The sequence below is a fragment of the Pieris brassicae genome, chromosome 10 (assembly GCF_905147105.1).
Source record: "Pieris brassicae chromosome 10, ilPieBrab1.1, whole genome shotgun sequence".
Taxonomy (NCBI): domain Eukaryota; kingdom Metazoa; phylum Arthropoda; class Insecta; order Lepidoptera; family Pieridae; genus Pieris; species Pieris brassicae.
Genome location: NC_059674.1, coordinates 12,290,366 through 12,317,932, shown reverse-complemented (window position 1 = coordinate 12,317,932; position 27,567 = coordinate 12,290,366). Strand labels below are relative to the sequence as shown.

Here is a 27,567-nt window from a genome sequence, read left to right as displayed (position 1 = left end):
TTCAATACAATCATTACTTATTACATCTATTGAATAACTAAAATCCTTTAAACGTATTAAAATTATGACAAAACATTTCATAACCTAGTCAAATTTTCAATTACAGTCTTTTATACATGTCATGGGCAGAATATTAAAGATAACGTTGTCAAAAGTGTTTACATTAGCCTATAATGTTTAATTTATAATATAAATAAAATAATTGATATAATTTGTCTCTATTCGTTAGAATATCGCAAGCGCTAATGAATCTAATACATAATTTAATTCAAAAAATTGCTTAAAATTAATTATAAAGACGCACAAAGTATTGTTATAAGAGGATAAACAATGTTTTTGAGGCAGTAGCGGCCTGGGAACCACTGTTCATTCAAATTGTAACCTAGACCTGTGGTTCTCACACTTGACGCGATTAGATAAAAATGCTTATGTAAGTATTACTTCGCTATGACGCATGTTAAAGGTTTAGTATTCTGTAAAAATCCTTTTCATATAGAAACCGAATAACATATAAATGTCTTTTTAGCGGCAACAATGTACCGGAATTATAGTTATTTTTTAACACAAGATAAGGTAGTTAAAACGTCAGAAAATTATAGATTATAAGTTACAGTAGATTATGGATCGCAATTTACTAATAAAGCGTTATAAAGATTACTTATGTTCATAAATTTAGAACGCATACAGTGTATAGTTCTTCAGAATTTAACAGAACAAGTTCTCAATACAAAAACTATGTTTATGCGTTTATTTTTGCTTTGAATTTTTTTAAGTAGGTACTACTGATATTTATTGATTTAAATGTACTCAAAGAAAAATTACAAAAGTGAAGTACTACACATTAGCACCATTTTATTTAATGCTTCTTTTATGCTTACCATTTTAAATATATTAAATAATATAAGAGGTCCAAAAGAATGACTTCCAATAGTTTAACCGAACTCGACCCGTATAAAAAGGTATTGCGATCATTCCCTTTAAGCATGACGAAGAATTCAATACAAAAGACTTAAACGACACTATTACGCGCCTTATGAAACGTTTCGTTCATTATTGATTAAGTAAAAGTTAAAAACACATCGATTTCTTAAGATTCTTAAGGTTGCCTAACTGTTATTTGCATAGCGTTCAATCTAATTAGAATCCAATACGAAATTTAAATGGTAAAAACTGAAACTATTGTTTATGAAAGATGAAAATACAAAAAGTATTCTGTTAATGTTAATTTTCAGTATTTATAAGCAATTAACTTAAAACATACCAACTAGATAGGATGAAACACAAAAACACAATCACACACAGACACAAAACTTAAGTAGTCTATAGTTTTAGACGCGCGGGCGTCCGTTCCCCACGACAGCCAGAGCACAAATGCGACTGAGTGGAACATTTTCCACTCCTGCGCAGAACGCACACATAAAGCCTTTAACGTTAACGGAAAGCAGTCATTACGGCATGATGACAGTTTTTGGTTAGGACTCGAAGGAAGCAATGTCTAGTATTATTGTTGGGTTATAAAATTATTTTGTATTTATTAGCGAGTCAAGTTAACTGTATAGTAGATATTGTAAAGTTGAAATTTGGACCACGCTACGATATTGTTTTGAGAATTAGAATAATGTTGTTGTATACAATTGTTGACAAGATTAAAAGAATAGATGGAAAATGTTGGAGGAAGCCTCCTCCCAGGGGCCGCATCTTAGCTTAATAAAATTCTATATATATATATTCATTTTTGTATATTTTATTATGTAAATAAATAAATTATTATTATTATTTTATCCAATTGTCATGCCAGACTAACCACTATGACTTCTATGATCTTGAGGTCGTGTGTTCAAACCCCGATCATTTATTCCCCTGATCTTAATAAATACTTTATCATACGAAAAAAATATTATAAGGAAAACAGGTCTACGTACGACCCTCATTTTTGACATACAGAAGTCAAACATCGGACCTGACCGTCTGAAGCCTGACCACCTACTCTCCTATTAACAATGATCTATGGACAAGAAACGGGTTGCAGCGCGACTGGAGTGTCTTGTAATTGTATGTGATATACGTTAAAAATGAATTTGACAATTGTGTACTTATAAATACTTCTTTTATTTATACAAATCATCAGTTTGTAGATTTTGTTGGACTGTATATGACAAAATTGGAAAATTTGTCTAAGACGACGACGAAATCTAAAGACGATCTTTACATACTTACAAATTAATCTTTAAAAGTATAAAACTCTTACTAGAAGCTCTTATTAAAAATTAAGCGAAAAAATCCGATATAATACATGTTTTACAGATTTTTTCTTCAAAGTATTATTTCCCCCGTAATCGAACCCTGAATCAACTGATTCAGAGAGTGAGTGATAGAGAGAGGCATTTTATTTGTTATTATTTGAATAATCACAAAATCACGGAGACCGTCAACAAAACTGGCATGCAACACTCGGTACATATATATTACCAGTTAGAGACGTTATCTAGGAATCTAGTCTGCGCGTGCGCTGAGCTCTTTTGTTATAACACCAGAGTTGTTCAAAGTTTGTATTTTTTTGGGAAATATGTAATAGCTTTAATAACTAAAAACCCTGCCAATTTAAATGTATGTGTAATTGTACCTATTTGTACAGAACGTAGATATCTCAAAAATCACTGAACCAAATTTAATGAAATAACCGTTCCCTGATTTTGAATATACCTGTAAACTCGAGTCGAAATGACTTCAAGTTTCCGAGAAATTAACAATTATCTTACGCAATTTGGCTTCCTTATGTTATATGGATTTTTGTACATTTGCAGCATAAATGCAATATAACGGAATGTGACAAAAGAGATTTAAAAAGAGGCCAATATCATTGTTATTTCCCTAATAAGGACATTAGTCTCAAATACTTAAAAGTGGCGTCTCAGTAAATGAACCTTTGGTTAATTCAAAGAACTAGGAAACATTATTTTTGCGATTAAAAAGTATTTTAATGCGATAATCTGTTTTTCCAGTGGTGTCACTAAACGGACACTGATGTGTTCGTTCTGCATGTGTCGTAGCCAACGTGCTTACTTAGCCGTTCAATCAACAGCCTAGTCTCTTTACTAAATAGCACCGTTCAGCAAGCGGCCTTAATGATGCTCAGCCATTTGATGAAACAGCTAGCCAGCTAACATTACTTGCTTATCCTGTTCATTTATATTTAGTTTCACTTTCTGCCTTCTGCACCAAGCTGTCGAAATAGGGTCGGCAAACAACAAAATTGATGATAATTTTACAAGAAATTGTATGAAAGAGTGTAGTGACACTAAGAAGTGTAAGAACACTAATATGTTACATTTTAAATATATTAAATGAAGACTTCCTTATGTCAGACATATCAGCTTTTTTATTTCTGCCACATGGTCGTACGAATGCCCTAAGCATTAGCCAGCCATTTTATGAAATGTTGTAACACACGCTACGGTTGAATATCATTTAGGCCGCTAGTTAAACGGCGCTGTTTAGTAAAGAGGCTAGGCTGTCGATTAAACGGCTAATTTAGCTAGTTGGCTGCGACGCATACATAGTTCGTTAAAATCAGCATTAAGGGGCAAACTTTTCCATCTCTAAAGAAAAAATCCATACTTGTAGAACCATTGCTAAACAAAGTCAGTTACGACACTTGGCCGTTACAATTTTATTCAACTTTTATCTTCCGGTAGAGAGAGACAGTGTTTCTTATAACTATGTGTGCAAGTGCGACAGCTATATATACACCTGTCGCTACTTTTTGCCTCATCCAAGTTTTTTTCAAGCTATCACAATTAAATTGTAATGGTGCAATATCGGAGTAATTTGATGTTTTGTGAAATTTGTTTCAAACACTATTGCGTATAGATAAAATAATGTTTTAAATGATATGAACATGCTAACATTTATTAAATCAATAATTTTTAATTAGTTACTAAAGAAAATCTTTAGGCAGATAAAACAAAACATTGATTAATTTTAATGATATTTTGAGAATTATTTATTTTTAACGTGGTCTTGACTGTACAATTAACAACGTAGCTGGATTGATTTTGATTTGTTGACCGGTATTTGACTATGTCTGAATAGCAAAATAACAATTAGAATCAACGGAAAATTTAAATAAAATTAAAAAATATAAAATCCAAAATGTTTCGTAACTGTCATATTACGGGACGAAATTAATAAGTTATTAGAATATATCATTACCATTTTATAAAAAAAAAAAGGTTTTTTCGATTCCTTCGACGGTCTTGTCTTGTGCTTATTTTTGAGTTTTAAATCTTTTATTTAATCTCGTCTCGTCGAAAAAGTACTTATTTATTGACACTTCGTTGCAAAGAGTACTGTAGGTACAATTAAAATAACAAAATAACAAGGAGAGCAACGACCTTATCGCTTTCGAGCGATCTCTTCCATTCAACTAAATAATCCTCAGAAAGAAATAAAAATAAAGTAAACCAGTAGACACCACATTGGACAAAGACAAAACGACGAACGAATTAATAATTACAAACGAATATTATTCATTTAAAGTCCTACGGCGTGAGAAATGTACTAGAATTTAAAAATTCGTCTCCAATGGAAATACGATGATGGCTTTTGGCGTGCAGGTGTAGTTAAAAAATTCCAGACTCCGAGAGATTTTCTCTAGAATATAAGTTATTACATATCTAACTTTCCTATGATCTCCTTACACAGAGAAAATAAATTTTCTCCTACATCTGTAGCTACGTTTCATGATTTAAAAGGAACGGTTTTAAATGGTCCAACACCTCGCTGCCATAGGTTACACATTCCACGTAACACATTATATACACTAAGACTGATTAAAATGTTTATACCAAAAACCTCATGTTAACTAGTTTAAAATTCTAAAATTTTAACCTCGAATAGGCATTGAGTGAGTCCACAATATTCCTGGCAAATTAATATTAAAGTCACATGACATTAATTAACTAATACCACTACTAACCATAAAATATAATAACTAAAATATATTATTAAAAGGAGTCCCTTTAGGCAAGGTTCCGAAGTTACAGGCAGCAATAGGTAGACTAATTCTTTGTCCGAGGTAGCTGCCAGCTCTTCGGTCTCCTGTGACGACTAACCTTTTTGTTATTTCCTTGTATATTTATCACATTTTGTAAATACATTAAATTTCCTATAGATATCACATAAAATAGTGCCTTGTCTGGTTATTATTTACAACTGTTAAACCTTATTACCTACTAATTAATTATGAAGTTGGAAGTGATAAGACCATTAAGAATCTTCTTATAAAGTGTTTCTCTTTTTAAAAAGCTATTGCACGGGTTGACGGACTTAAAAAAGTTAGTGGAGAAGAGTTGAAGAAGAATGCTCAAGATAGAGAGATGGAGCCTATAAAAATAAATAGCTTATTTATTTATAATTAGTTATGTATAAAATTTTAAGTGTGTTAACGATGGATAAACGTTTCAAATGAGGCTTAATTATTATTTTTAAATATTAATTTTAGTGATTACCAATTAAATATAATTTGCTATTCCGATTGATAAATTCGGTCCTAGCCAAATGCACAGAAATGTATGTGCTATGAAATATCCGATAGTCTATATCGATAAAATAATAATACCTAATGAATAAATAATTTAAGTACTTTTATCGTGAAGAGTCCGACTAGCCGACTAGTGAGGGGAAGACGCCGCACAATTATCTTACTTCCGCTGCAGGACGCTAGTGATGTGTCGATAGTTTAGACAGAAATGTATTATTATGTTATAATTATTATATATTTTAAATTTTGTCGCAGTCTGGCTTAAACACTTGTCTTCGTTCGAGATGTTATAGATTGTAAGTAACTGGTATGTAGTATTTTTTTTACTATATATATATATTAATGTAAACCAATAAAGAATAACTTGAATTGCTTCTGCATAACTAAAACCTCAAACCTACCTAAGAACGTGTACATAAACTTAGTGTCTTTCTTTTTTTTGTTATTATTTTAATAATTAAATGTAAATAAAAGTCCTAAATTATATTAATAAAAGTATATTTATCGTTATCACATCACTAGCGTCTGCGCAGGCGGCGGAGCGAAACGAAGAAAGCACAACCGTCGTAACGGCCAACACTCACTTCACATTATTTCTATTCCTACATTTATACGTTTTTATATCGGGGGAGACTAACTGGTCTTTCGTATACCTAAAGAACAAAACTAGAATTTGTCGGCTATTGTATACGTATATATACATTGTACCGCAATCATTTTATCGTGTTTCATAGTTACCCCAATAGTGGGAAGAGAAATTAAAGGACACCCATCGGAAACCTGGGAAGATGGAATAAAAGGGATAGCGGGGAAGGATTGGGGCTGAAATAGTGGCTGAGCATGGGAGACCAGTGGATATATAGGAGCCTTCACGCCGTTGGAGGTCGTGTACTAATGTTAATCGTGGACTTAATGTAATACTGATTATGTAGTACACGAATAAAGGCTATTTTTATTTTATTAGTACCTATAAGTACAGTGACAATGACGAGAACAAAAAAAAATATTAATCTAAAAAGAATCGTATGAATTCTCCAAGTCCCATCTATTTGAAATATTTCCTTAGTGTTCCTTATTTACGAATTAATTGAATAAAAGACATACGAATAAGTATTAAGGAATTTTGTTTAAATATTATATATTCTTGTTTTTTTTTATACAACTTTAGAGGCTTCACAATAAAAACACTTTTTTCCCTATTTTACGAAATATTTTTATCTATTTGGAACACACGTAGCAACTTCTTAATGTTTTAAACGTATAACAATCCGATTTTTGAAGAACCTATTCTAAAACAGCGTAACTATTAACTAGTAACCAGCTTTTTTTCTAAAAAACATAGTTTTTCCAACTATCGCATTTACTAAGGAGAGTGTTCTGAGGAGAGAGAGAGAGAGTTGTTTGTGTGTACCTACAGGTGAGTTTCATCATTGGACGTATAGGCAGAATATGAAATTCCACCCGTATGATCACGACGTCCGTCGTTCCACATATGGAACCAGCTGCCCACATCAGCATTTCCGAACCAATTCGACTTAGGATCCTTCAAGAAAAGAGAGTACCAATTATTTAAAGGCCAGCAACGCACTCGTGAGCCCTATGGCACTGAGAGTGTAAAATACAAATGCTCTTCAGTATTCACGGTCAGCGAAACTAATCCTATTATCAAATCTAATAAGTTTTTGACTTACAGGACTAAGTCTTGATTCTGTATTATTCGGTGATTCTCGAATTAAGTAAAGAATATAATAATGTCACATTAAAACCCGTCAAAGTGCGTCGTACTTGAATATAATTGTAATAAATCTTTACACACATAAGAAATAACCTTCAGAGAAAAAAAACTAAATTACGACCTAAATACTTTAACAGTATTCTTTTAAAACACAAAAAATTGCCAACGAAACAATTATACTTATGATCTAAGCGAACAAACCCGTTTGGTCGCATTAAATAAAACCTGAATCACAGCAGGCGGGTAACGTACATTATGTACGTGAGACGGACGTATGTACGATGAGTGCAAAAGAGATAGCCTTATGTAATCTGCGCACGCGTCGCACACATGCACACGCACACAAAGAGGTGTGGAAGCTTCTAGTGTGATGAAATTAAATTGATGTTGTTTTAGATTTAGTGTTAGTGATTTTAAATTCTGTAGACGTCAACCTAATGGGTTATAAACTTTGATATGAAACGGTTATATATATATATATATATATATATATATATATTTTAATTTAATCGTTAACTCCAATTAACATTTCAATTTAATTGTTAATTTGTTTAATTCCATAATATACTGACTTGGGGCCACCAAAACCGCACACGGTATCTGAGTCAAAAGGGTTAATTATTATTTCATTTGTATTTTAATATGACTGTTTTGTAACGGCATCTAACGAAAACATCTTGAGTAAACAGACTCGTCCAGATTTCCATATGTTTCCTAATTGCCCAAAAAATTATAAATTAAGGTTAGGGAATTAACAACTAAAATTACTTAAAACATAAAATTGTTTATTACATAAATTTAAAATAATTAAACAAAATGAATAAAATATTAAAAACTGTAAACAATAACGGAACATGAATTTTTGTGAAACAATTTCTTTAACGTCAGTCCGAGAACGATTTCGAAGACAGGCTTAAATACTACCGTACACGAAAACTTGGAAGGAACTAGAAATAACTTAGTCCAACAAATTTTAATTTTTATGAACAATTAATACAGTAAGGGTGGACGAAGTAACAAGGATACGTAAGGGAATGCTTAGGTGGCTAGGTCATGAGAAGCGATTTCTTTCTGTAAATGGAAATTTACAATTAATTTAACTTCTTTTCTGACGTTCATAAGTGTACCTGTTTACCTATATGAATAAAGTTATTTTCAGTTTAATTATAATGCAAACGTAGATGTTGAAGTAGAGTTGGTAAGGCCTTATCCGACATACCTGGACATACAACTCAGTTAAGTCAATATCCAAAACCGATGAGCATACATGCTGAATGTCATAAAAGCAGATGAATCGAGAGAGGTATATCAGGGCCGTAGTAAGTGGAGATCTGTGGTTTCTGCTTACGGGAAAGAAGCGTGAATATATTAATAAATAAAGCAATACAGTTGTTTTTGTTTTTATAATGTACTGTGCTCGGTCCGTTCGCGTAGTCTTAACGTTAAACTAGAACTGTTTATAAGTATGTGTTTATAGATTATTGTACCGCGAAGCAAAATTCTTTATAAGCAATGCCATAGACGGCTACAAAGTTATAAGGCAAAGAAGACCTATTCCACAAATGATGCAGGTCTTGAGGGACATGAGGCGTTTTCGGAATACATGCACAGATTTAACTTGAAATCATATCCAACGTGTACGTGCGACCTACAAACAAGTCAGACAGTAAATATAGATGTCCAGTATTTGGGGCCTTCCATTGCGATATGGAGCAACAAACCGATATAAAGGTAAACGCCGAGGTAACTGACCCGAAATATTAAGAAGCTTTAGATCGCAACTGGAAGATTTCTGCAATAAAATAGTCCCCCAGCACAAGAGCCATCCCGACCGATTAAGAAATTTATACTAATAAAAAACAGAAATTCCTTTCGCATGACAGTAGAATTTAGTATCAATAAATGCTTCATTAAAATTAATGTTTATCTTCACTCTAGGTTCCGAATGCTTTTTCTTTCAGCAGCATTACGTCGAGCTGCCAATGAGAAGATATCAATGTTTAAATGACTTACACTCATTCTACTACTTCAAGACTTGTGTGAATTCCTCACTTTTAATGTTTAAAACTCTCAAAGCGATAAGCACCTGCAGGACATGGTTCACTTATTTATTTACTGAGAGGGTACTTAAGTGGTGTAATGCTTTGAGGGTCAGCTTCGTTAGTTACCAGTAGAATATCAGACATTTTATATTTAATGGTTTTAGTTAGAAATTCCCTAGTACGAATTTATTTGTATTCACCCAAAAGGCCCTCATTTTGTTTCTTAAAGCAACGATATATATATATATATATATATATATATATGTATATATGTATCAATATTTAATAAATGCATTTAAAGTACTTAATACTCCCTTCCCGTTGAACTGTCAGGTCAGTTGTGCTCTACAGCAAGCATAATCACAGTTGACCGTCAGCTGTTAGTAACTGGTCTCCAACTCACTGTATGAAGGCTAACTTAATTTAAAATAATTATATCGCAATGAGAAAAGTGAAGGATGTTCGAGGAACTGATAAACATTTTGAATTTGTTAAACTCGCGTAATTAGAAACAATTCTTCATTACGTAGTGAATGTTTCTCCCATTTTTTATTCCACCTGGCATAGTAGGTATCAGCTGAAGCGTGAACCGACAGGTGGATGACATTACTGGGGGTTACTTCTTAAAGGGTCTTAGCAAGTAACTCACCGTTATAGTCTGTAGTTTCTGCACAGAAGATATAATGCTTAAAAATATCTATGACATTAAATTGTTCTATGGTTATTTCTTAGTGACTTAAGCCGCAATTTAATTTATAAATAAGATAAAGTCCATCAAACAATTCTTAGAAAGGGTTTACTCAAATATTACAGATTTAAAAAATATATAATTATATATGACGGTATCACTTAACAACAGGCGAGCGTAAGAAAAATGTCCTAATATATGTAGTTCAACACAAATCCTTAAAAAATCTTGGCGATTATTTCCTTGCTCTCTGGTCAGTTCATCTCGCCCGACCTGAGCTAGATTAGGGAACTGTATAGTTATCAATACGATAAAATAAATTTAGATTTGATTTAATATTGCCAGCATTTACTCGCTGTTTTGCGATGTTCATACGCTCTAGCACTGTCTACCAGGCGTTAACTTTAATCGTTTAGGTACTTGGCTCAAGAATCGACTGGGAAATTATATTTTACTTTAAGTGAGCGTATTATATTTAATCAGTAATGACGTAAATCATCATTTTAATTTAAATTAATTAAATTAATAATTACGTTCGTGCCTTTCCATTGGACAGTTATGTAGATCATGTATATCTAGAAGTTAACTGACAGATTTTGAGAGATTTTTGTGTGACTTCAATACTGGAGGTTGGTTCTCAGTCTCTCATATGAGTGTTTGACCAAAAAGTCTCGAAACAGTGTTTCATACAAACAGAAAACATACCCTAAACATCATGTCATTTGACAATACGAGCGACGCATGGAATTTCTAAGAAGATTGAAGCTTGAAAGGCATTTTCCTCAATTTAAATGAACAATATGTTGCGCGTATGTTGACCTGGGCACGTGCCGTTTATTTATCAATTACGGCCAGATTTGAACTTCTCGCTCTGTCGGCCAACTGTGGCCGCACGGAACGACGCCCGCTATGTACACTCAGATGTATGGATTCACAGTACAAATAAGAATAATCGCTACTTTGCTATTAATATTAAACCTTGGTATATATAACGGCCTGAAAAGATGAACATTACAAGTGTGATTGATATTGAGATGTTGGCTTCAATGAATTGAAGAAGGCATTTACTTTACTCCAACAACGAGGAATTAGCTATTAGCTTAAACTTTATAAAATATTAGAATTAGAATATTATCGTTGTTCCAGTGATAATAAAAAAGTAGTAATCATATATTTCTTTCTCCATCCTCCGGTCATTAAAATGGGTGTCCATGGGCGAAGTCTGTCCTTTCGGGGGTCCCGTAGACTCGCTTGCCACCATATCATATAAAAAAAATACTCGTGAGATTATAAGGCATAGTTTAGGTCTTATAATCAAATATGTAAAAATTAAATTAAAATATGGTTTCGTAACAACCTTATGTCATGTGACATACCTTAAATATTTTTATAGCCATTGGGGCTTTCAAATATTTTATATTAGTAAAACGGCTGAGCAGATTGTTCGCTGACTGTACCTGCCTCAGCGCACAAGTAAGGCACACTTAGCAATTTTTTTATTCTCTCCACAATTACCTGTATGTAGTTTGTATATACGTTTTGTATGTGTGTGTATACCGTTAAGAGCTAACCGAGATGGTAGACTTTCTGATTAAGGATTGCAGTAATTGCTTCCGGTTCCCTTAAAAACTTATTTTTAGAAATTAGCCATGGTTACAATTTTGTATAATTTAATTTTAGAAAATCATTTTTCTTTAATTAACTTTTTCCTTAAATATTATAGTAGAAAAGTATTCCTACTTTATATACATTAGATAAGGACTGCAGTAGGGATAGTACAATTACGTAAGTAGTCGTAGGTTCGATCTCCGGCCGACCAATGGACTTTTTGTGCATTTAACACTCGCTCGTATTGCGAAGGAAAATATCGTGTGGAAATGGGCATATCTCAAATCCAAATCATCGAAATATATCTTAAAGAAAAAATTTGTCAAGACCTATATCAGTCCCAAAAAACCCTATATGTAGCGATGAGTCAATTTCCGCATTTAGACGATAATTTAGTTCGTTGTGTAGTAATATTGAATATTGGTAGGAAGAACAGAAACAGTACCTACCATCAGGAATCAAATTCAAGCTTTGCGTAAGAAGGAGAGGAGATTACAAAATGAATTATATTGAACCAGTCGACGAAATCCCGTAAAAAGAAAACCGTTCAATAAGAAAAACCATTGTTTAGAATGAAAATTGGATTTCCATAATTAACTAATCTCAACTCCCGCCAATAAAACACCCCAAATAGGTATCTCATACGGTGATATACTATCGTACGGAAACCAGCCCATTTCAGACACAGAACATCTAGTCTATACAAACACAAAAATACTGTTCAGATATACAAATGTCAAGTGATGTATTCAAAATTCAAAAGTCATTTATAGATCTAGGTACAATTTGTACAATTTTGCATATCAATTTACGCCATCTGAGTATCTTACAGCGGCATTAGTGCGCACACATTGTTATCACCTATGTACTTTTGAACTGTTTAAAACCCAATTTTAATTAGGGTTTCCTTGTTGTAAAGTATAAACTTAATATTGTGGAGTATATCCCTTTTAATTAACTCATATAAAACCAATTTATAAAGCAATAAGCACTTTATGTGTACATCAAAGACTGGATATGTCCAAAGTCCATATTGCAGACGGAAATTTCCCCTTACATAGAATGTATGATAATATCATATGAAATCATTGATGCGTTGTAAATTATTCAACTCGTTTCTAACTACTTGTTACTTCGTACGCCATATTTATATATACTATCTGTGCGTGTGTTCCTATTAAACTCGTCGTAAACGGCTGGACCGATTTGGCTGTATTGTTTAGTATGTGTAAATTCGAGAATGGTTTTAGATCAACAATGCTAGTAATTTTTTAAAGGTTCCGTGACGTTCTAGGTTACCCTATACATAAGGTCTTGCGGGGAGTGGTGAGTAACACAAGTGTTCTTCAAGAACTCGCTTTCTTTGTACCTAGGGGATTTCTACGACGATGAAGGCCAAGATATAGTCTGTTGCGCAGATCTCCGTTTACAAAGACGTTGCGCTTACTGAACGCTGTCTCCGACACTATCAATATGTTCGCAGAGTGAGTTTACAGTAGCGTTTGTTTGTAAATAAATCTATCTAAAACCACTTATGGCTCTTGGCTTTAAATAGCATGATTTTTAGATAAACATTTTCTTTTAAAGGCAAATAAGTGATTTGTTTTACGTGCATAACACACACCGCTTTTAGGATGTAGGACCTAAGTTTTCTCCTTTATCATACGAGATTTATATACCCATCATACACATACCGCAGTGATAATAGTTAGTTTTATTTTAAGATATAATATAAGTGTTATTCTTTCAAAACATATTAACATTGTACCTCCTCGGTACTAGAATCTAGCATCCATAAGGACATTTATTGACAATATTATAACTATATAATATTTTTTATATAGCGTTAATTAATTAATTAATTTATTTATGCTTCGCTACCCTAAACATACGATTATAAAAAGGTCATATATAAGTTATTAGGCAAGGGACCAGAGATAGTATATTAATAAGTAAAAATATATGTTAAACAAAAATGTAAAAGCTAATGTAAAGGATAATTAAAATACCATCCGTATCACCTTGTAGTCCGTCCTTTCACAACTGAGCGTTTCTTAAGGCAACTTCTGCCGCACACCAGCACTTTGTGGAACCAGCTGCCCACTGAAGCTAATTCCGAACTAATTCGACTTAGGGTCCTTCAAGTAAAGATCGTACTTATTCTTAAGCTGTACTGGCCCGATATCAAGTAGTAAGGAGTTCCAAAGCAGGATACTTTGGAAAGTAAATGAAGAATAATAGAATTCAGTTAATGTATGTTGTTTTTTTAAGAATTGTTTAATTATGATTGTAATTAAAAGATTTGTCAGTTGTCAATTATAAAAAGTTTTTTGTCTTTTCCCGAATAGCAAAAACATTGTCATCTAGTGAATAAAATAAAACATTATTGAATGTGTTAAGTGCCATCTAGTAGTATACTTTATTATATGACCATCGCAAGATCTCCACATAAAAGTTTGTGTTAGGGTAGTTCACTATACTTTCACTAGATGTCACTAACACAATTAAACTGCAACTACAATAGTTGAAAATATGAGTGAACACCGCAGCCAAAATGTCTCTCTATTACTCTTTTCGACATCAGCTCGCACTATGTCACAGATCGGCGGCAAATCTTCAATCGTATGTATTAGCTGCATATCAATATTATGTAAATTTTCCATCTGATCTAGAAAAACCATTTTCAAGAAACACAAATACCTACTAACTTAAATCTTTCCTTGAGCTGAACAGTCAAATAATGCTGTCAAACGCGAAATCAGACCGTTTAACTAGGCCTCTGCGTTGTATAAGCATTGTACAAGTCTTCATACAAACAAAACACTTATTATAACAGCCTATTCAGGAATTATTAGTAACATTTTTCTTATAACAGGCTTATACGATGCGCATAAATCTTTATTAGTATGACTGTTAGTGTAGTATTAGGGCTTTAGAATTTTTAGTAGCGCAGCTATTATTATCAGTGCAACATCAAATGATTGACGTTTTCTCTGTTTGAACTTTTTGATTAGGAATAACTTTTTCATATATATTCCGATAATTTTAGTTGCCAAACAACTTTTGCAAACTAGCGAACTGTGGCACTGACTCCTGGGTCTTCCCCGATAGATACGACCCATCAAAATGGGTGTCCATGGGCTGCAACTGCCCATTTTAGGCGTCCCATAGGGTCGTTTGCCCCGTATAAAAAGAAAAGGTTTAATGAAAGACAATATAAATACATTATATACATTTAAGTTTATTTCATTTTTTTTCAAAATAACAAAGAATAATTCATAATAAACCTAAAGGTTTAAAACCGAAATTATTAAAATATTTTATAAGCTTACTCCTAATTTCATTGACAGAACATAGAATAATATTACCAGTTATTGAGTTATTGATTCATTAGTTCTTCAGCCTGTTCAGTATTTCAAATACTACATATGTAAAAAAATAAATAGATATTGACTTTTTCATATGCCAGCAGAAATACAACTAAATTTGTATATTCTATCAATGAAATTAAAAAAAAAACGCTTTCTGATATTCTGACTAGAGTAAAATATTATATTAATTAACAATAATACAATTTGCAACACTGCCAGTTCTTTGGAAACATTTATTTTATTTGTGAAAGTGACATCTAGTGGCGCCAAAAGCCAAATAGTTTGGATACATTTTACGCAACAACAAGAATTCTTATATATATTTTTATAACTCGTATTTTACTACTTCTATAGATCAGTAGACAGTAATGTAAAAAAGGTAATGATAACATTATACATACTTTTTCTTTTTGGTTGTTCAAAAAACTCTTGAGAGATTTTTATATTTTCTCGAACACCTACTTATTTTTATAGAACAACTCTTTCAACAATCGAATCGATACAGCACCTATTTAGGTGATAAGAATATATTAATAGCACGATCATTAATTATCTTTCCCGGATATACAATAAGATCTTTAAGATAAATAAAATTGTCGAGTGCGTCCTCTTTTATCACTAAAAGTTTTTTGACAAACCATATGCATACGACAGATATACATCAGTAAATAAGATTATTTCTTTCCAATGATTTAATATACAACAATGACCTGATATTGTTTATCATCATTACCATCAAGCAATTATTTCTTCTATACCTTCAACTGTTTGACAAATAAATGGTAATAATTTCGCAAGTAAGTTATGTTTCTCAAGTGTAAAGTGCGTTTCAGAACAGAAAGCTCATCCAACATATTTTGAGCTTAACGGTTAAGAGATGTCGCTACTGGCAGTGTTAAGGCGGCAAGGTGAAATCGAATTACAATAGGCAAATAAGGTTGATAAGGTTGATAAAGTTTACCATACATAGTAGTTAGTTTACGTTACGGACCATATAATACATTGAAAGAACATGATATAAATTGGCTCGTTTGATGGCATCCCTAAGGTTGGATTGGCACTCCGTAGAAAAGGTTCTACGGAGTGCCAATGCCAGATTTTTGATAACTAATTGTACAGTCAACCTTTTTCGTCATGACGTGGTAATTAGTGGCAGCGAATTGGTACTGTTTATTTCCTATGCATTAACTATGAAGTATGATCGTTTAATCATGCGTCAGGATACTTGCTTGCGGTGTCTGCGTTCCCTTTTCATCCTTATTTATCTATAACGATACAATTGTTTTGAATTGTACGAATTACTAATAGACATAAATAATGCTTCATCAATATTACTGTTAATCACCGTTTTAAATTAAAAAAACATACATCTCTACGGAGAGTAGGAGCTTGACGATGTCCAGACTTAGCGTTAGGTGTGACCAGGGAAAAAAGTATTGGTTAGGTTAAGTTAGGCAGAATACGAAATTCCAACCGTATCGCCTCGACGTCACCACAGCTTAGCGTTTTTTTTAATTTTTATTACGTTACAGGAGGCAAACGAGTATGAGCCTCACCTGATGTTAAGTGATTCCGCCGCCCATGGACACTCACACTGTTAGAAGGCTCGCAAGCGCACTGCCAGCGTTTTAAGAATTGGTACGCTCTTTTCTTGTAGGCCGACTTAGGGTCTGCATAGGCGAACAGTTTTTAAGGCAACCCTTTGTGGAACCAGCCACCCACTGAAGTATTTTCAACCCAATTTGACTTAGGGTCCTTCAAGAAAAGAGCGTACCAATTCTTAAAAGATAACGCACTCGCGAGCCCTCTGTCTTTGAGAGTGTCCAATGGGCGGCGGCATCACTTACTCAGGTGAGCCTCCTGCCCATTTGCCCCTGTTACTATTTTTTTTAGGTCTGGACTCTGAGTCATACCAGAGCTGTACTTCAGTAAATAAAATAAAAATAACAGTGATTAACAGTCAAATTGGATTTTACAGAGATATAAAGTAGAGAATAACGAAGAATAGAAGCTTTTAAAACCAACAAAATATTGTCAGAATTCACATTCATGTTGGTCCGTCATATAAAGGGAAATTGATTTCTAATATAATATGTTTCCATTTTTATTACAGCTGAAATGTCGTGAATTTATTAAATAAATCCAATTAAATCCATTTTCAAATATTAAAACAAGTTTGAATATTGCTTTAATGCAATGCACGACCGCCTTAGTAGTAGATATAAGTCGTCCTGGATTCTAATGTTGGTTAAACAATACACATGGGTTAATGTTACTTAAAAAATATCAATGGAACAGACGCAATATGTCCAGGAGTATTTATTCCAAACAATATCTTGCTAAATATTAAAAAAAAGGCTTACGAATGGTTCTGATATGAAAAACAGTTCCACAAGTCCTTAATTCCCAATATTTAGATTCAGAAGTTTATGTTTTATTACATTGTAATAAAAATATTTGATTCCAAATGGAAACCTATTACAAGAGATCACATCGTAACTTCCTTATTCAAGTATTAAAAAAAATAGTTCGTCTTGAATGTTAGAATTTACGATACAAGGTTTAAATACATTAAAAATAATCTATAATATAAATATTGTCAATTTACAAAGCATGGACAAGATACTAAAATATATCTAAAGGACTAAAAATCACAGGAATTCAATATAATAATTAACCTCGAATTCTGACTGTTAAAATTATTAAAAAGCTATAGAATCTTTTGTCTCTAGCAGTGTCGAGTAAATAAACGAGACAATAGATTCTAGAACAATTTTTAATAAGACCATTCATTCATTAAATATTTATTTATAGATATTTTGCGCGTTACGAAGTTACAAGAACATTATTATACTTAATTATTAATTTATCAAATTGAAACTACGTTTGATTAGTAATAATGGCATTATTTGGAAGAAATTTTATTAACACTGAATTCGGTTTTAATACACGTTATAAGATCGGTACAAAACGTGCGTATAAATTAACACGAGGTCGGCGATTCAAAAAAATAACTTAAATGTACAAATCATTACGTAAAAGATTATTTTAAAACGTTACTTATACAGTTTAGAGTTTAGGCTGTCGTACGCGTCCATCTCCATATATTATACAGGTTAATACTCTTTGAAAAACCGGTTTAAGTTTAAAATAAACTTTTTGTTATTGTTTAATAAATGAGTATAATTTTATTCTATTAAACACAGCCTGGTTACGGAGTATTTTGATACAGTAAAATCATTATATCATCGTATTCCAGTGCGTAGTAAAATGATAACAATAACTCTTTATGTATACATCACGATAACACAAAATACTAGAAAAAAAAATGAAGACAAAGAATGTAAAAAGGCGGTCTTACTGCTAAAAGCAGTGTCTTCCAGACTTCTATACAATATCAAATATTTTTCATTAAACGTTTGTACCAATCTTATAAATAAAAATTATAAATACATTATCAACGCATTCAATGCACCCGCAGATATTACTTAAGTCTAGATTTAACAATTAAATTAAATAATTTCTATTATAACCACATAAATTCATCTATCTATACATAACATTATAACTAGAGCGATCATAAGACATCCATATATTTAGGGACTACGAATTAAAACATTGGATGACGAACATTTCATTGTTTTTTCATTGCATCCGAAATTTAATATACAGTGGAGGATTTACCAGCAGTCTAAGTAGACTAGAACTTGAGCGGCATAATTTTAGGGCGGCAAATTCATTAACCCATATTTTTTGCTACCTCATAGAAATCAAAAAGATTTCTCCATTACGGTTTTCTGTATTATATAATATTGTCATTATACCTCTGCGCCCTCAGCTCACACTTGGTATGAGTGAAAAGAGCAAATTGTTTTTCCCTCTTCCCCCTATCAACCTATACATGTCAGTTCCACTACTAGTGGGAGGCTGAAAACTGGATGGTTTGTGCATAATTTCTCAAAAATTTTCAACGAAATTGTGGGATTCTAAAAATAATCTTGGACGTGGCAAGGGCGGCAAAAACTTCACCTAGAAAATGTGTAAATCCGCCACTGTTGATATAGAATAGTTAAACGGCACGTAGCGTATAAATACATATAGTTTATATAACAGATTAGCCCTCATATTCTGTAAAAGTCAGTGATTGAGTTCATTGTAGCAAACGCGGTTATTCGTCGAGATGGGTGAAGTTAGTTCGAGCCGAAATCCGTTCGAGTTTCCATTCGCCCTAGACCATAAGAAAGTATAGTGTCACACCTTACACAAAAATGACATTTTCACAATTATTTGGCATTTTTTTCTTATTACTTATTGGTAGGTAATAGACAACAAACTGAAATATCCCATATACTATTTGTGCACTTAAAATATATACATTAAGGTACAATTGTAAGCTTAAAAGATAGCTTGTTATGAACAGTCGTCACTGCTACGTGCCTTTACCGATACGACTCCGATACGAGAATACATTTCTATATCTAAAACTTCACTAACACAGAGTAACAGTATGTAATGAATTTTGAAGGCACAAGTATCCTGATAGTATAACATAAAGCAGGATTCTCAGTGCTCAATTCCCTTGAACGAAACTATCTGCCTATGATATGATTTGCATTAATTTCTATTATGAAATCCCAAAAGCAGTTTTGGTATGGGATAATGTAACATTGTTTCTAGCTAACATTTAATAGTAATTACCCAGTAGCTCTGCTCTAAATTTCATTAACTTGATATTTTTTGAAGAAATTCTCGTAAATCTAATCTTTTAATACTGTTAGACTAAACTATCAGAAAAGATGGACAATAATTTCAATGAAGACCTGTAGATTGAAAAAGCAGTCTAGATATCGCAAATTATTTTATCTTAACACACACTATAATTGAATTTACTACCTACATCTAAGTCTGAATACATTCAAATAATATATTCATACAATTTCACGTCTAGCTTTGTCAATGTCATTTTTCAATTGTCATAAAAGGGTTGACCAGACATCTCAAGGTCTCCATTTTAAGTCTATGATATCTGAATATCAGGCAGTTTTATGTTACTTCTGTAGAAATAACCTAATAATTGCGGCAAATCACTCTAGTCCTATCTGGCTTACACATAGCTCTCTTGTTGAGCACTAGTTGACGTGTCCTAGAAAGACGCCTCAACGAGATATGTACCATCCATTGCTACGCCCGTCTGGTTCCCTTGCACTGTGCTGCCAGCTGGAATGTACTTGCCGCAAGCTTGCTGAAATTTTTTAATATATAATTATTTTATTCGTGACGATGTTAAAATCTTTCAGTTTAAGGAAACCTACTCTTTCATGAAACAAAAGAAAACCTATAATCACAATTCGTAATTCTATCAACTATTTGATTTCAATTAAGTTCTATCTACTAAATTTTTTATTAAATTTATGGCCGATAATCGCATAGAAAATTTAGACAAATCGAAGCTTTATATAGCAATACTGATTTCAACTACATTTAAAAGAGTAAGCACACAAGCTGAGGATTGTAGGAACTTAAACTAGAACAAAAATACATATTTGTCGGAAGTGAACAAGTTGCAGTGAATGTAAGTGTAATGAGTAAAAAAAGTGCTTTGGATCATGCTATCGTTACAAATGTAGACCCATCAGTGTATATTAGTGTAAGTGTTCGCTCCCTTAACACTGCAGCTTAGCCACGCGAATCCTCTCAAGATTATAAATACAGTTTTCATTTGGCACACGAAGCGCGTCTAATGCAAAATAAATTATTATTGCAACCCTTACTTTGAGCATGTGTGCAGTGTGTTGGCGTTGACGATACAAATGTCAATGTTGCTGTCAGTGGCGTACAGCAAGTAGCAACACGGGTTTAAGCGTTTAACGTTTACAACACTTGTGGATCTACTATTAATAAAGGAAATCGCATTATTCTATTTTCAAACTGTTATCCAAGTAAACATTCTAAATATTTATAAACGAAATTTCAATAGCGAGCAACTATGAATTCAATAGTAGTGTGATTCGATATTATCGATATTGATTCGAATCTATCTACGATCAAAGCTTTTGAGTGTGTGTTTCAATTGTAGAAAAATGCGACTTATTAACAATATTCTTAATTACAAAATACACATTGAATTACATTTTATACCTCACATTGACAATAAATACGACGATAGCACAGCGAAAGCTTTAAATAATAACATCAATTTACAATAATCATTGAGACTTGTACAGAGTTTAAGCAACAGTTTAGCAGCCAACACCCTGCATACATTAAAAGCCTTTACGCCAGCTACCACACAGCGATTCTCTTGACCATATGTTCCTTGATAAAAAAAATATATATATACTTTGACACTACACAATACCATACTACTCATATATCTATTATTGCGATATTGCGAATAATAAGTGTTGTTATTCGTCTTAGAATTTAAATTTTTGCTTAAAATTATAGTGTAGTCGTGGTCTAATTCCAAAATGCTTCTAACACAAGGTTTAAGTCTAGAATCACTTGTCTTAATAAATGTATTACACATAGGCATGGACTTTTCACACTATCCGACACGATATTGAGAAATATTAAATTTTAATATAAAGTAACATTTAAAGGTAATCGGATACTGTGAAAGGCTCTACAATCCGAATAAATCGCTGTGTGGTAGTGCCGGCTAGACATACTGGTAAGGGGTCTTCACTGGGCGCGGCGGACACAGAAGTGTCTGACGGCCGCGACGTCGCCGTGTAACGCCGAGTACCCCGCACTCGTTTTCTACTCGAGTCTAATAGCAGGACCTTAAATTTAAACTACCTGTTAGCCAATTGGATACGAACCAGACCAGAATTTTAAGCGAAGACCAAGCGTTTCGTCGCTGACACCTGTCAAAGTGACAACGTATGAAGCGCGAAATATAGACAGTTTCGGAACGACGAAGTTTAGATAAAAATAAATTTGTAAAGTTAAACCAAAACGATACTTAGTTTATTGTGTATAGTTTGCTAGTTTTTATGTATAATATAGATGTGTTACAGTTTTTTGATAATCTGGGATGAGAAAAAATTATGAGGGTAGACATAGATTTACTCAACAATAATAAATAATGATTAAGAGAAAAGTGTATCATGACGTGGTATTCACAGTGTTAACTACAATGTTTTATAAGAGTTATAGCATAACAAAATAGTTGCTACAAACTAGACTCTACGAGAAGAGGAAAATGTTCTATTATCCCATTAAATCGCTCTAAATACTTACCGATATAACCTAAAAATATATCAATAAAATGTGCGAATATTGTTAATATAATACTCAATTACATATACTTAAAAGATACATTATCGGTTTTATATCGTACTTGCCAATGTGCCAATGCTTACATTATATGCATAGCAGAGCGATTCGTAAATTTTGTGGACAGCAAAGCAATTTATTATATATTTGGTATATATTTTTGGTATATTCTGGGAGTGTACCACGCAAGCACGTCAGGGGCACAGTCTAGCCACACAAGCAACAATACGGACATCGACCACAATATCGGTGAATTGTATTTTATGACCAATAACCAATATGGTCTGTAGACTGCCCACAACATTGCTCATAAATTAAATATTAATTATGACTAACGTATTTGTTTCTTTTGTATATATATATATAAATATTGGTCATAAAAACACCGATACGCAATCGGAACATCAAGGACGGTGCTGTGTGCTGTTTATACCTCACGATGCGGACACGTCGCGAGTCCGATAGGACTGACGCACCGTACTGATCGACCGCGCTTCTGCCGTGACACAAAACCCTTATTATCATAAAAATACTTATACTACGAACGTGTTAACGTATCGAAAGCTAACCTCTACGTGAACTAACATGCCATATAAATGGTAATTATTACCATAAGTTCAGCCTTTACTACACCTCCATTGGAAACTAAATTAAAAAAGAAGCTGTTTGCAACTATGCCTTGTAAAACCTAATAACACACAAGTTAGTTCCGTTAGTTTGAAAACGTATTGATTTTAATTATCCGTTAACACATTTTTAATGTCTGTGAATATGATAAGGTTGAGTTTACCTGATATTTCTGTGGACAGCAGCCGCATCGTGCGCAACAAGCCAATAAGGCAGGTGCGCGGCCAGAATGCGCAGGCGACGCTAGAGGCGAAGGAGATCCAGGCCGTTTAGCGGCCCCATTGAATGGGTTTTCCATTTCAACAAACTCACGATCCTGGAATATTTTGTCGTATTGGTTTTGAAAACCCTAAAAGGAAAGAGACTGATAGATTATAAAAATAAAAGTAAAAATTTTGAATCTTGTCATGTTAGTCGTTTCTTTATTGCCAATCTAAACACAAAATACAAAAACTGAAAGTACAACAACAAATCGAAAATAAATAAAGCAATAACCGCACATGAAAAATAAATGCCTAAGTTAACGATTTTTGTCTAAAATCGTTGACAGTAAAACACCTTATAAAGAGGTTTAACTCAATACATGATTACAGTGAAAACTGTTTAAAATCACACTAAATCCATCCAGACGAGCATAGGGAGAAACCTTGTACTCAACCTGACTGCCGGGCTAAGCTAAACACTATGATAAAAGTATTAAAATCATTAGTACACATTAAAAAGCAAAGCATACCACACCCAGGGTAGATTTTTACCGTAGTTCGTTCTAGGCATCTTAAAAGGTGGTGATGCTGCAACTCAAAGATATCCTCATCCCTTCCTGCGTCATCCAGCTCCACTCCAGACTCCTGAGCAGCCAGACGAGCCTCAGCTGCCTTCTTCTTGGAGACGAAAGCAGCACCTGATGAAGCTTTGGCAATACGGATGCGGGCGAGCCGAGCTTTCTGAAATTAGATATGCATAAAAATTGGATTCACAGATAAACCTATATATGATATAATAGTATATTAATTAAAGAACACAAAGATTGTACATGTACAAAAGCAACCCTGTCTTGAGGATTACTAGATTTTTTTATAGTATAGGAAGGGGAAACGTGCCAACGTGACGCCGAAAAATGGCAGTCATGCCCATGGACACATATTTTAGCCCACGCACCCAGCGTTGCCGGCCTTTGAGTGAGAAGTATGCTCTTTTTAAACAATTGCAATCGGTTCCACAGTTCGCTAATTCGCAAAAGAAAATGTCTTGTGAAGCGGTCCGCGGAAGACTTTCATGTACTTACTTTTAATAATTAATCTTTTACTTCCTTTTCATAGATAAGAGGGACTTGAGACTAAAGCATGTAAAAATAGGTTACACTGGTCCAAAGAACATCTAGGTAACACTAAAAATGTTTAGAAAATGAAAAACGGCTTAATGTAGAAAGTTGCCAATACTTTTATTGTTTTTCGAAGAAATCTCCGTTCCTCTCTACACATTGTCCCATTCGATGGAACCGCTGAGAAAAGCAGTGGGCCCATTCTTCCTTAGGGATATCTCTCTTCTATAGCATTTTCGTACGCTTTCACCGCATCTTCAGGGCTCGTAAAGCGAATACCTTGAATTTTATCTTTAGCTCTTGGGAATTAATGAAAGTGACAGGGCGCCAGGTCAGGACTGTATGGCGGCTGTCTCATTATCTCGACACCTGATATAGGCAAATATTCACCAGTCCATGCGAAGGTGTTTCTGGTCGTTGGTTAAAGTGTGAAAAATCCATCTGGTACAAAGCTTCCTGACGCCTAAATGTTCCTGTAATTTTTTTCGAACTTGGCTAGCACGTATCTGCTGATAAGTCACTCTGTTATCTTCCTCTATCATGCGTCGCACTGCACTGACATTATGGGCAGTAGTCCCTGTTAAAGGACGTCAACTCTCGCGAATCATCATTGAGATTGCTACGTCCACGCTTAAACTCGTTAAACAAATTGTAAATAGTAGCACGAGATGGGGCTTCATTAAGAAATGCTAATCGCAGTCTATCATAGCTTTGTTGCTGAGTAAGCCCACAACGACAGTCATAATAAATCATTGATAAATGAATGCAATATACTACATTAGATTACCAAAGAGTTCTAAAATTGAAATTCAGTAAAGTTTTCATTAGCAATTTTCCTAACTGGCCAGTTCTAAACGTTTTCAGTGTTACCCATGTAACCTTTTTTGAAGAATCTTTGACAGGCCTCATACATGAAATAAGAATGTTATCTTTAATACTGTTTAACTTTTTCACGAATCCAAATTCTATATTCAAAAAACCTTTATTGCTTGAATCAACGCCAAGCTTGAGAAAATAAACGATGGTGTTTTTATTATAGAAAAAAAAATAACGCGTCTGAAGGAACGCTGATCTTGGAAAGTTGTAAAGTTCCGTTTTAAAAGCTAACAAAGGCAACCAGACTTTTTAAAACTTACTCTTTGAGCCTTCCTTTTATCAGCTCTTTGGTTCTGATGATAGATCCGCGAGAAGTTAGAGACGATGACAGGCACTGGCAGAGCGATGACGAGTACTCCCGAAAGGGAACACACACCACCCACTATCTTACCAGCGATAGTGCCGGGTACCATGTCTCCGTACCTGAAAATAACAAACGCATACTCAGTTATATATTAAAATAACCAACACTGATTATCAGTGAGAGAAGTGGGGACTTGCAAATAAAAAGATAACATAGGCCGGCTACAACCAAAAGTCCGATAAGACTTTGTTTTTGTATAAATAATATATACAAACACCAGTGACACTACAACCTCTTTAGATCTGGGCCTAAAATTTCTGGGGCTGTTCGCGTACGCCTTCGGCAGTTTTTTTACTATGTTTTCCTTCGCCATACGAGCGAGTATTAAAATGCGCACATTAACAAAAATTCTATAAGTGCACAGGCGGGATTAGAACCTACGAACTCAGGGATGACATTCGTACGCTGAAGCAATTAACAACCAACCAACACTGCTCTTAATACTATTCACGCTAAATCATAATTTATTAATATTGTTGCGTGCTCGGCATTCAATGGTTACTATACATTTTAACATTGCTTGACATCTGTAATACGGATTACATAACAATTACATGACAATTTATTGTAAGTGCAAAACTATTGTAATAAACATACACATCAATATGATTGACATGTATAGTTAGTGATATTAAGTTCACAAGTTACACCTTATATGAGGAGATTCCAAAATAACGAGACACTCTTATTAAGCTATTTTATACATACGTATAGTAAAACTAAGGTTCCTATCATATTTCAAGAATTTTGGGTTTATATATATATTTCTACTCAACAGTTTTTATATTAATAAACATATCATAAATTGTAAGACTTAATTTATTGCATGACCTCCTTTGTCAAATTTTATTGACACTAACAATATTGAATTGACAAAACAAATGACAAATTGCCGTATTTAGCCACTCGAAAACGTTGTCCATTATGATTTCATTGAATCTAATAAATGTGTAATAAATCTATAAATAAACTGTTTAAAAACGTAGTACGGGAAGTTACTAATGGAGTAAACGATGGAAAATTAACGACTGTACGCCGCTTTGATCTTCCAATATTAAGTAATATTCACTAATGTACTGCTCAATTAGAAGGCGAAAATAGTTAAGGTGAGAATAAAGGTGGTTTACGTGAGAAATTGTTTATCTCAATATCTGCAACAGAGAATCCACGTGCCACGTGACCGAAACAATGTATGAAGTATCGTAACCATTCCAATATGGCGTAGGGAGATTTCTGCATGTTTCACTGAATACTGAATCATATTTAGGTGATTACTATATATGAGTTTTTATATCTTGTTATGCTTGACACGGTTTGAATAAAATATGAATTATTTGTATTGTATTTGTAATTATTTGTGTTGGTATTTATATTTTATTTACGGGGATATACCAGGTGGCGTCAGTCTGACTGCTGCCAATATAGAAGACGAGTACATATTCTTAATTATGCACTAAAAAGCTTATTTTTAACTGTATTACGTATGTTTTTTATGAATGTCTGTGTTAATAAATAGTTTTGTACATCTAATGTAGGTTCCATAAATGTAAACAAGCGTGTGTTTCCCGAAGATTGAGTCTAAATATGTCCTCAGGATTAGGTCGATGTCTTTTGTTTATTATTGTTTGTTTGTGTATTACATGACACCACCATGATTGCGATCTAAGTAATTAATCATGGAAACATACGAAATTTAGCGTTATTGTTGTAAACAGTGAAAATCTCAATGAAATAGTTTAATCTTGTACTGTTATAATTTAATCACATTTCGAAAACAGAAAATAATGCTGGCGTTTCTTGTTTCTGGCTCACTTTGAGTCACCGCGCCAGCAATAGTAAATATTTAATATGTATTGTATGGGTATGTATACTACTAACTTTTATTTGTAATTCTAGGTCATTGGAAGATCAAAAAACCTACAAAAACTGGTTTCCTTTCGCCTGGAACGTCCTTCAACTATTTCATTGCGTAATAAAGACGAAAATCTCATTTGTATATTTATCATTTTAAGTAGATTAGAATGTGCCTTAAATGGTTACAGTACTATGCAACTTACGTCTAAGCACATCGTAACACGATTTTTGACTCGGTTGAAGATATGATTTTATTAA

The 27,567-nt window shown here is 33.4% G+C and overlaps 2 protein-coding genes and 1 long non-coding RNA gene across 7 annotated transcripts in view; 1 reads left to right on the top strand and 2 right to left on the bottom strand.

Annotated features, from left to right (window-relative positions):
* The window catches only part of LOC123715199 (paired box protein Pax-5), a 69,571-nt gene extending 68,223 nt beyond the window's left edge, over positions 1-1,348 (bottom strand). For both annotated transcript variants that reach the window (XM_045670111.1, XM_045670112.1), the window contains exon 1: positions 1,262-1,348. The gene's annotated coding sequence lies outside the window, so the exon portion shown is untranslated. The remainder of the gene's footprint in view (positions 1-1,261) is intronic.
* Positions 1,349-14,933: 13,585 nt separating this feature from the next.
* The window catches only part of LOC123715195 (potassium voltage-gated channel protein Shal), a 55,140-nt gene continuing 42,506 nt past the window's right edge, over positions 14,934-27,567 (bottom strand). The window contains exons 2-6 of one of the 4 annotated variants that reach the window (XM_045670107.1): positions 25,352-25,514; positions 23,650-23,838; positions 23,058-23,210; positions 21,658-21,771; positions 14,934-20,228 (exon numbers count right to left, since the gene is read on the bottom strand). In XM_045670107.1, the coding sequence (XP_045526063.1) occupies positions 20,130-20,228; positions 21,658-21,771; positions 23,058-23,210; positions 23,650-23,838; positions 25,352-25,514 (718 nt within the window). In that variant the 3' untranslated portion in view covers positions 14,934-20,129. Of the gene's footprint in view, positions 20,229-21,657; positions 21,772-22,877; positions 22,913-23,057; positions 23,244-23,649; positions 23,839-25,351; positions 25,515-27,567 lie in introns of all 4 variants that reach the window. The other 3 variants (XM_045670106.1, XM_045670104.1, XM_045670105.1) reach the window with 3 other exon arrangements.
* LOC123715196 lies at positions 26,357-27,445 on the top strand. Its single transcript, XR_006754401.1, has 2 exons — positions 26,357-26,561; positions 27,352-27,445. It is a non-coding gene; the product is annotated as an uncharacterized LOC123715196 (long non-coding RNA).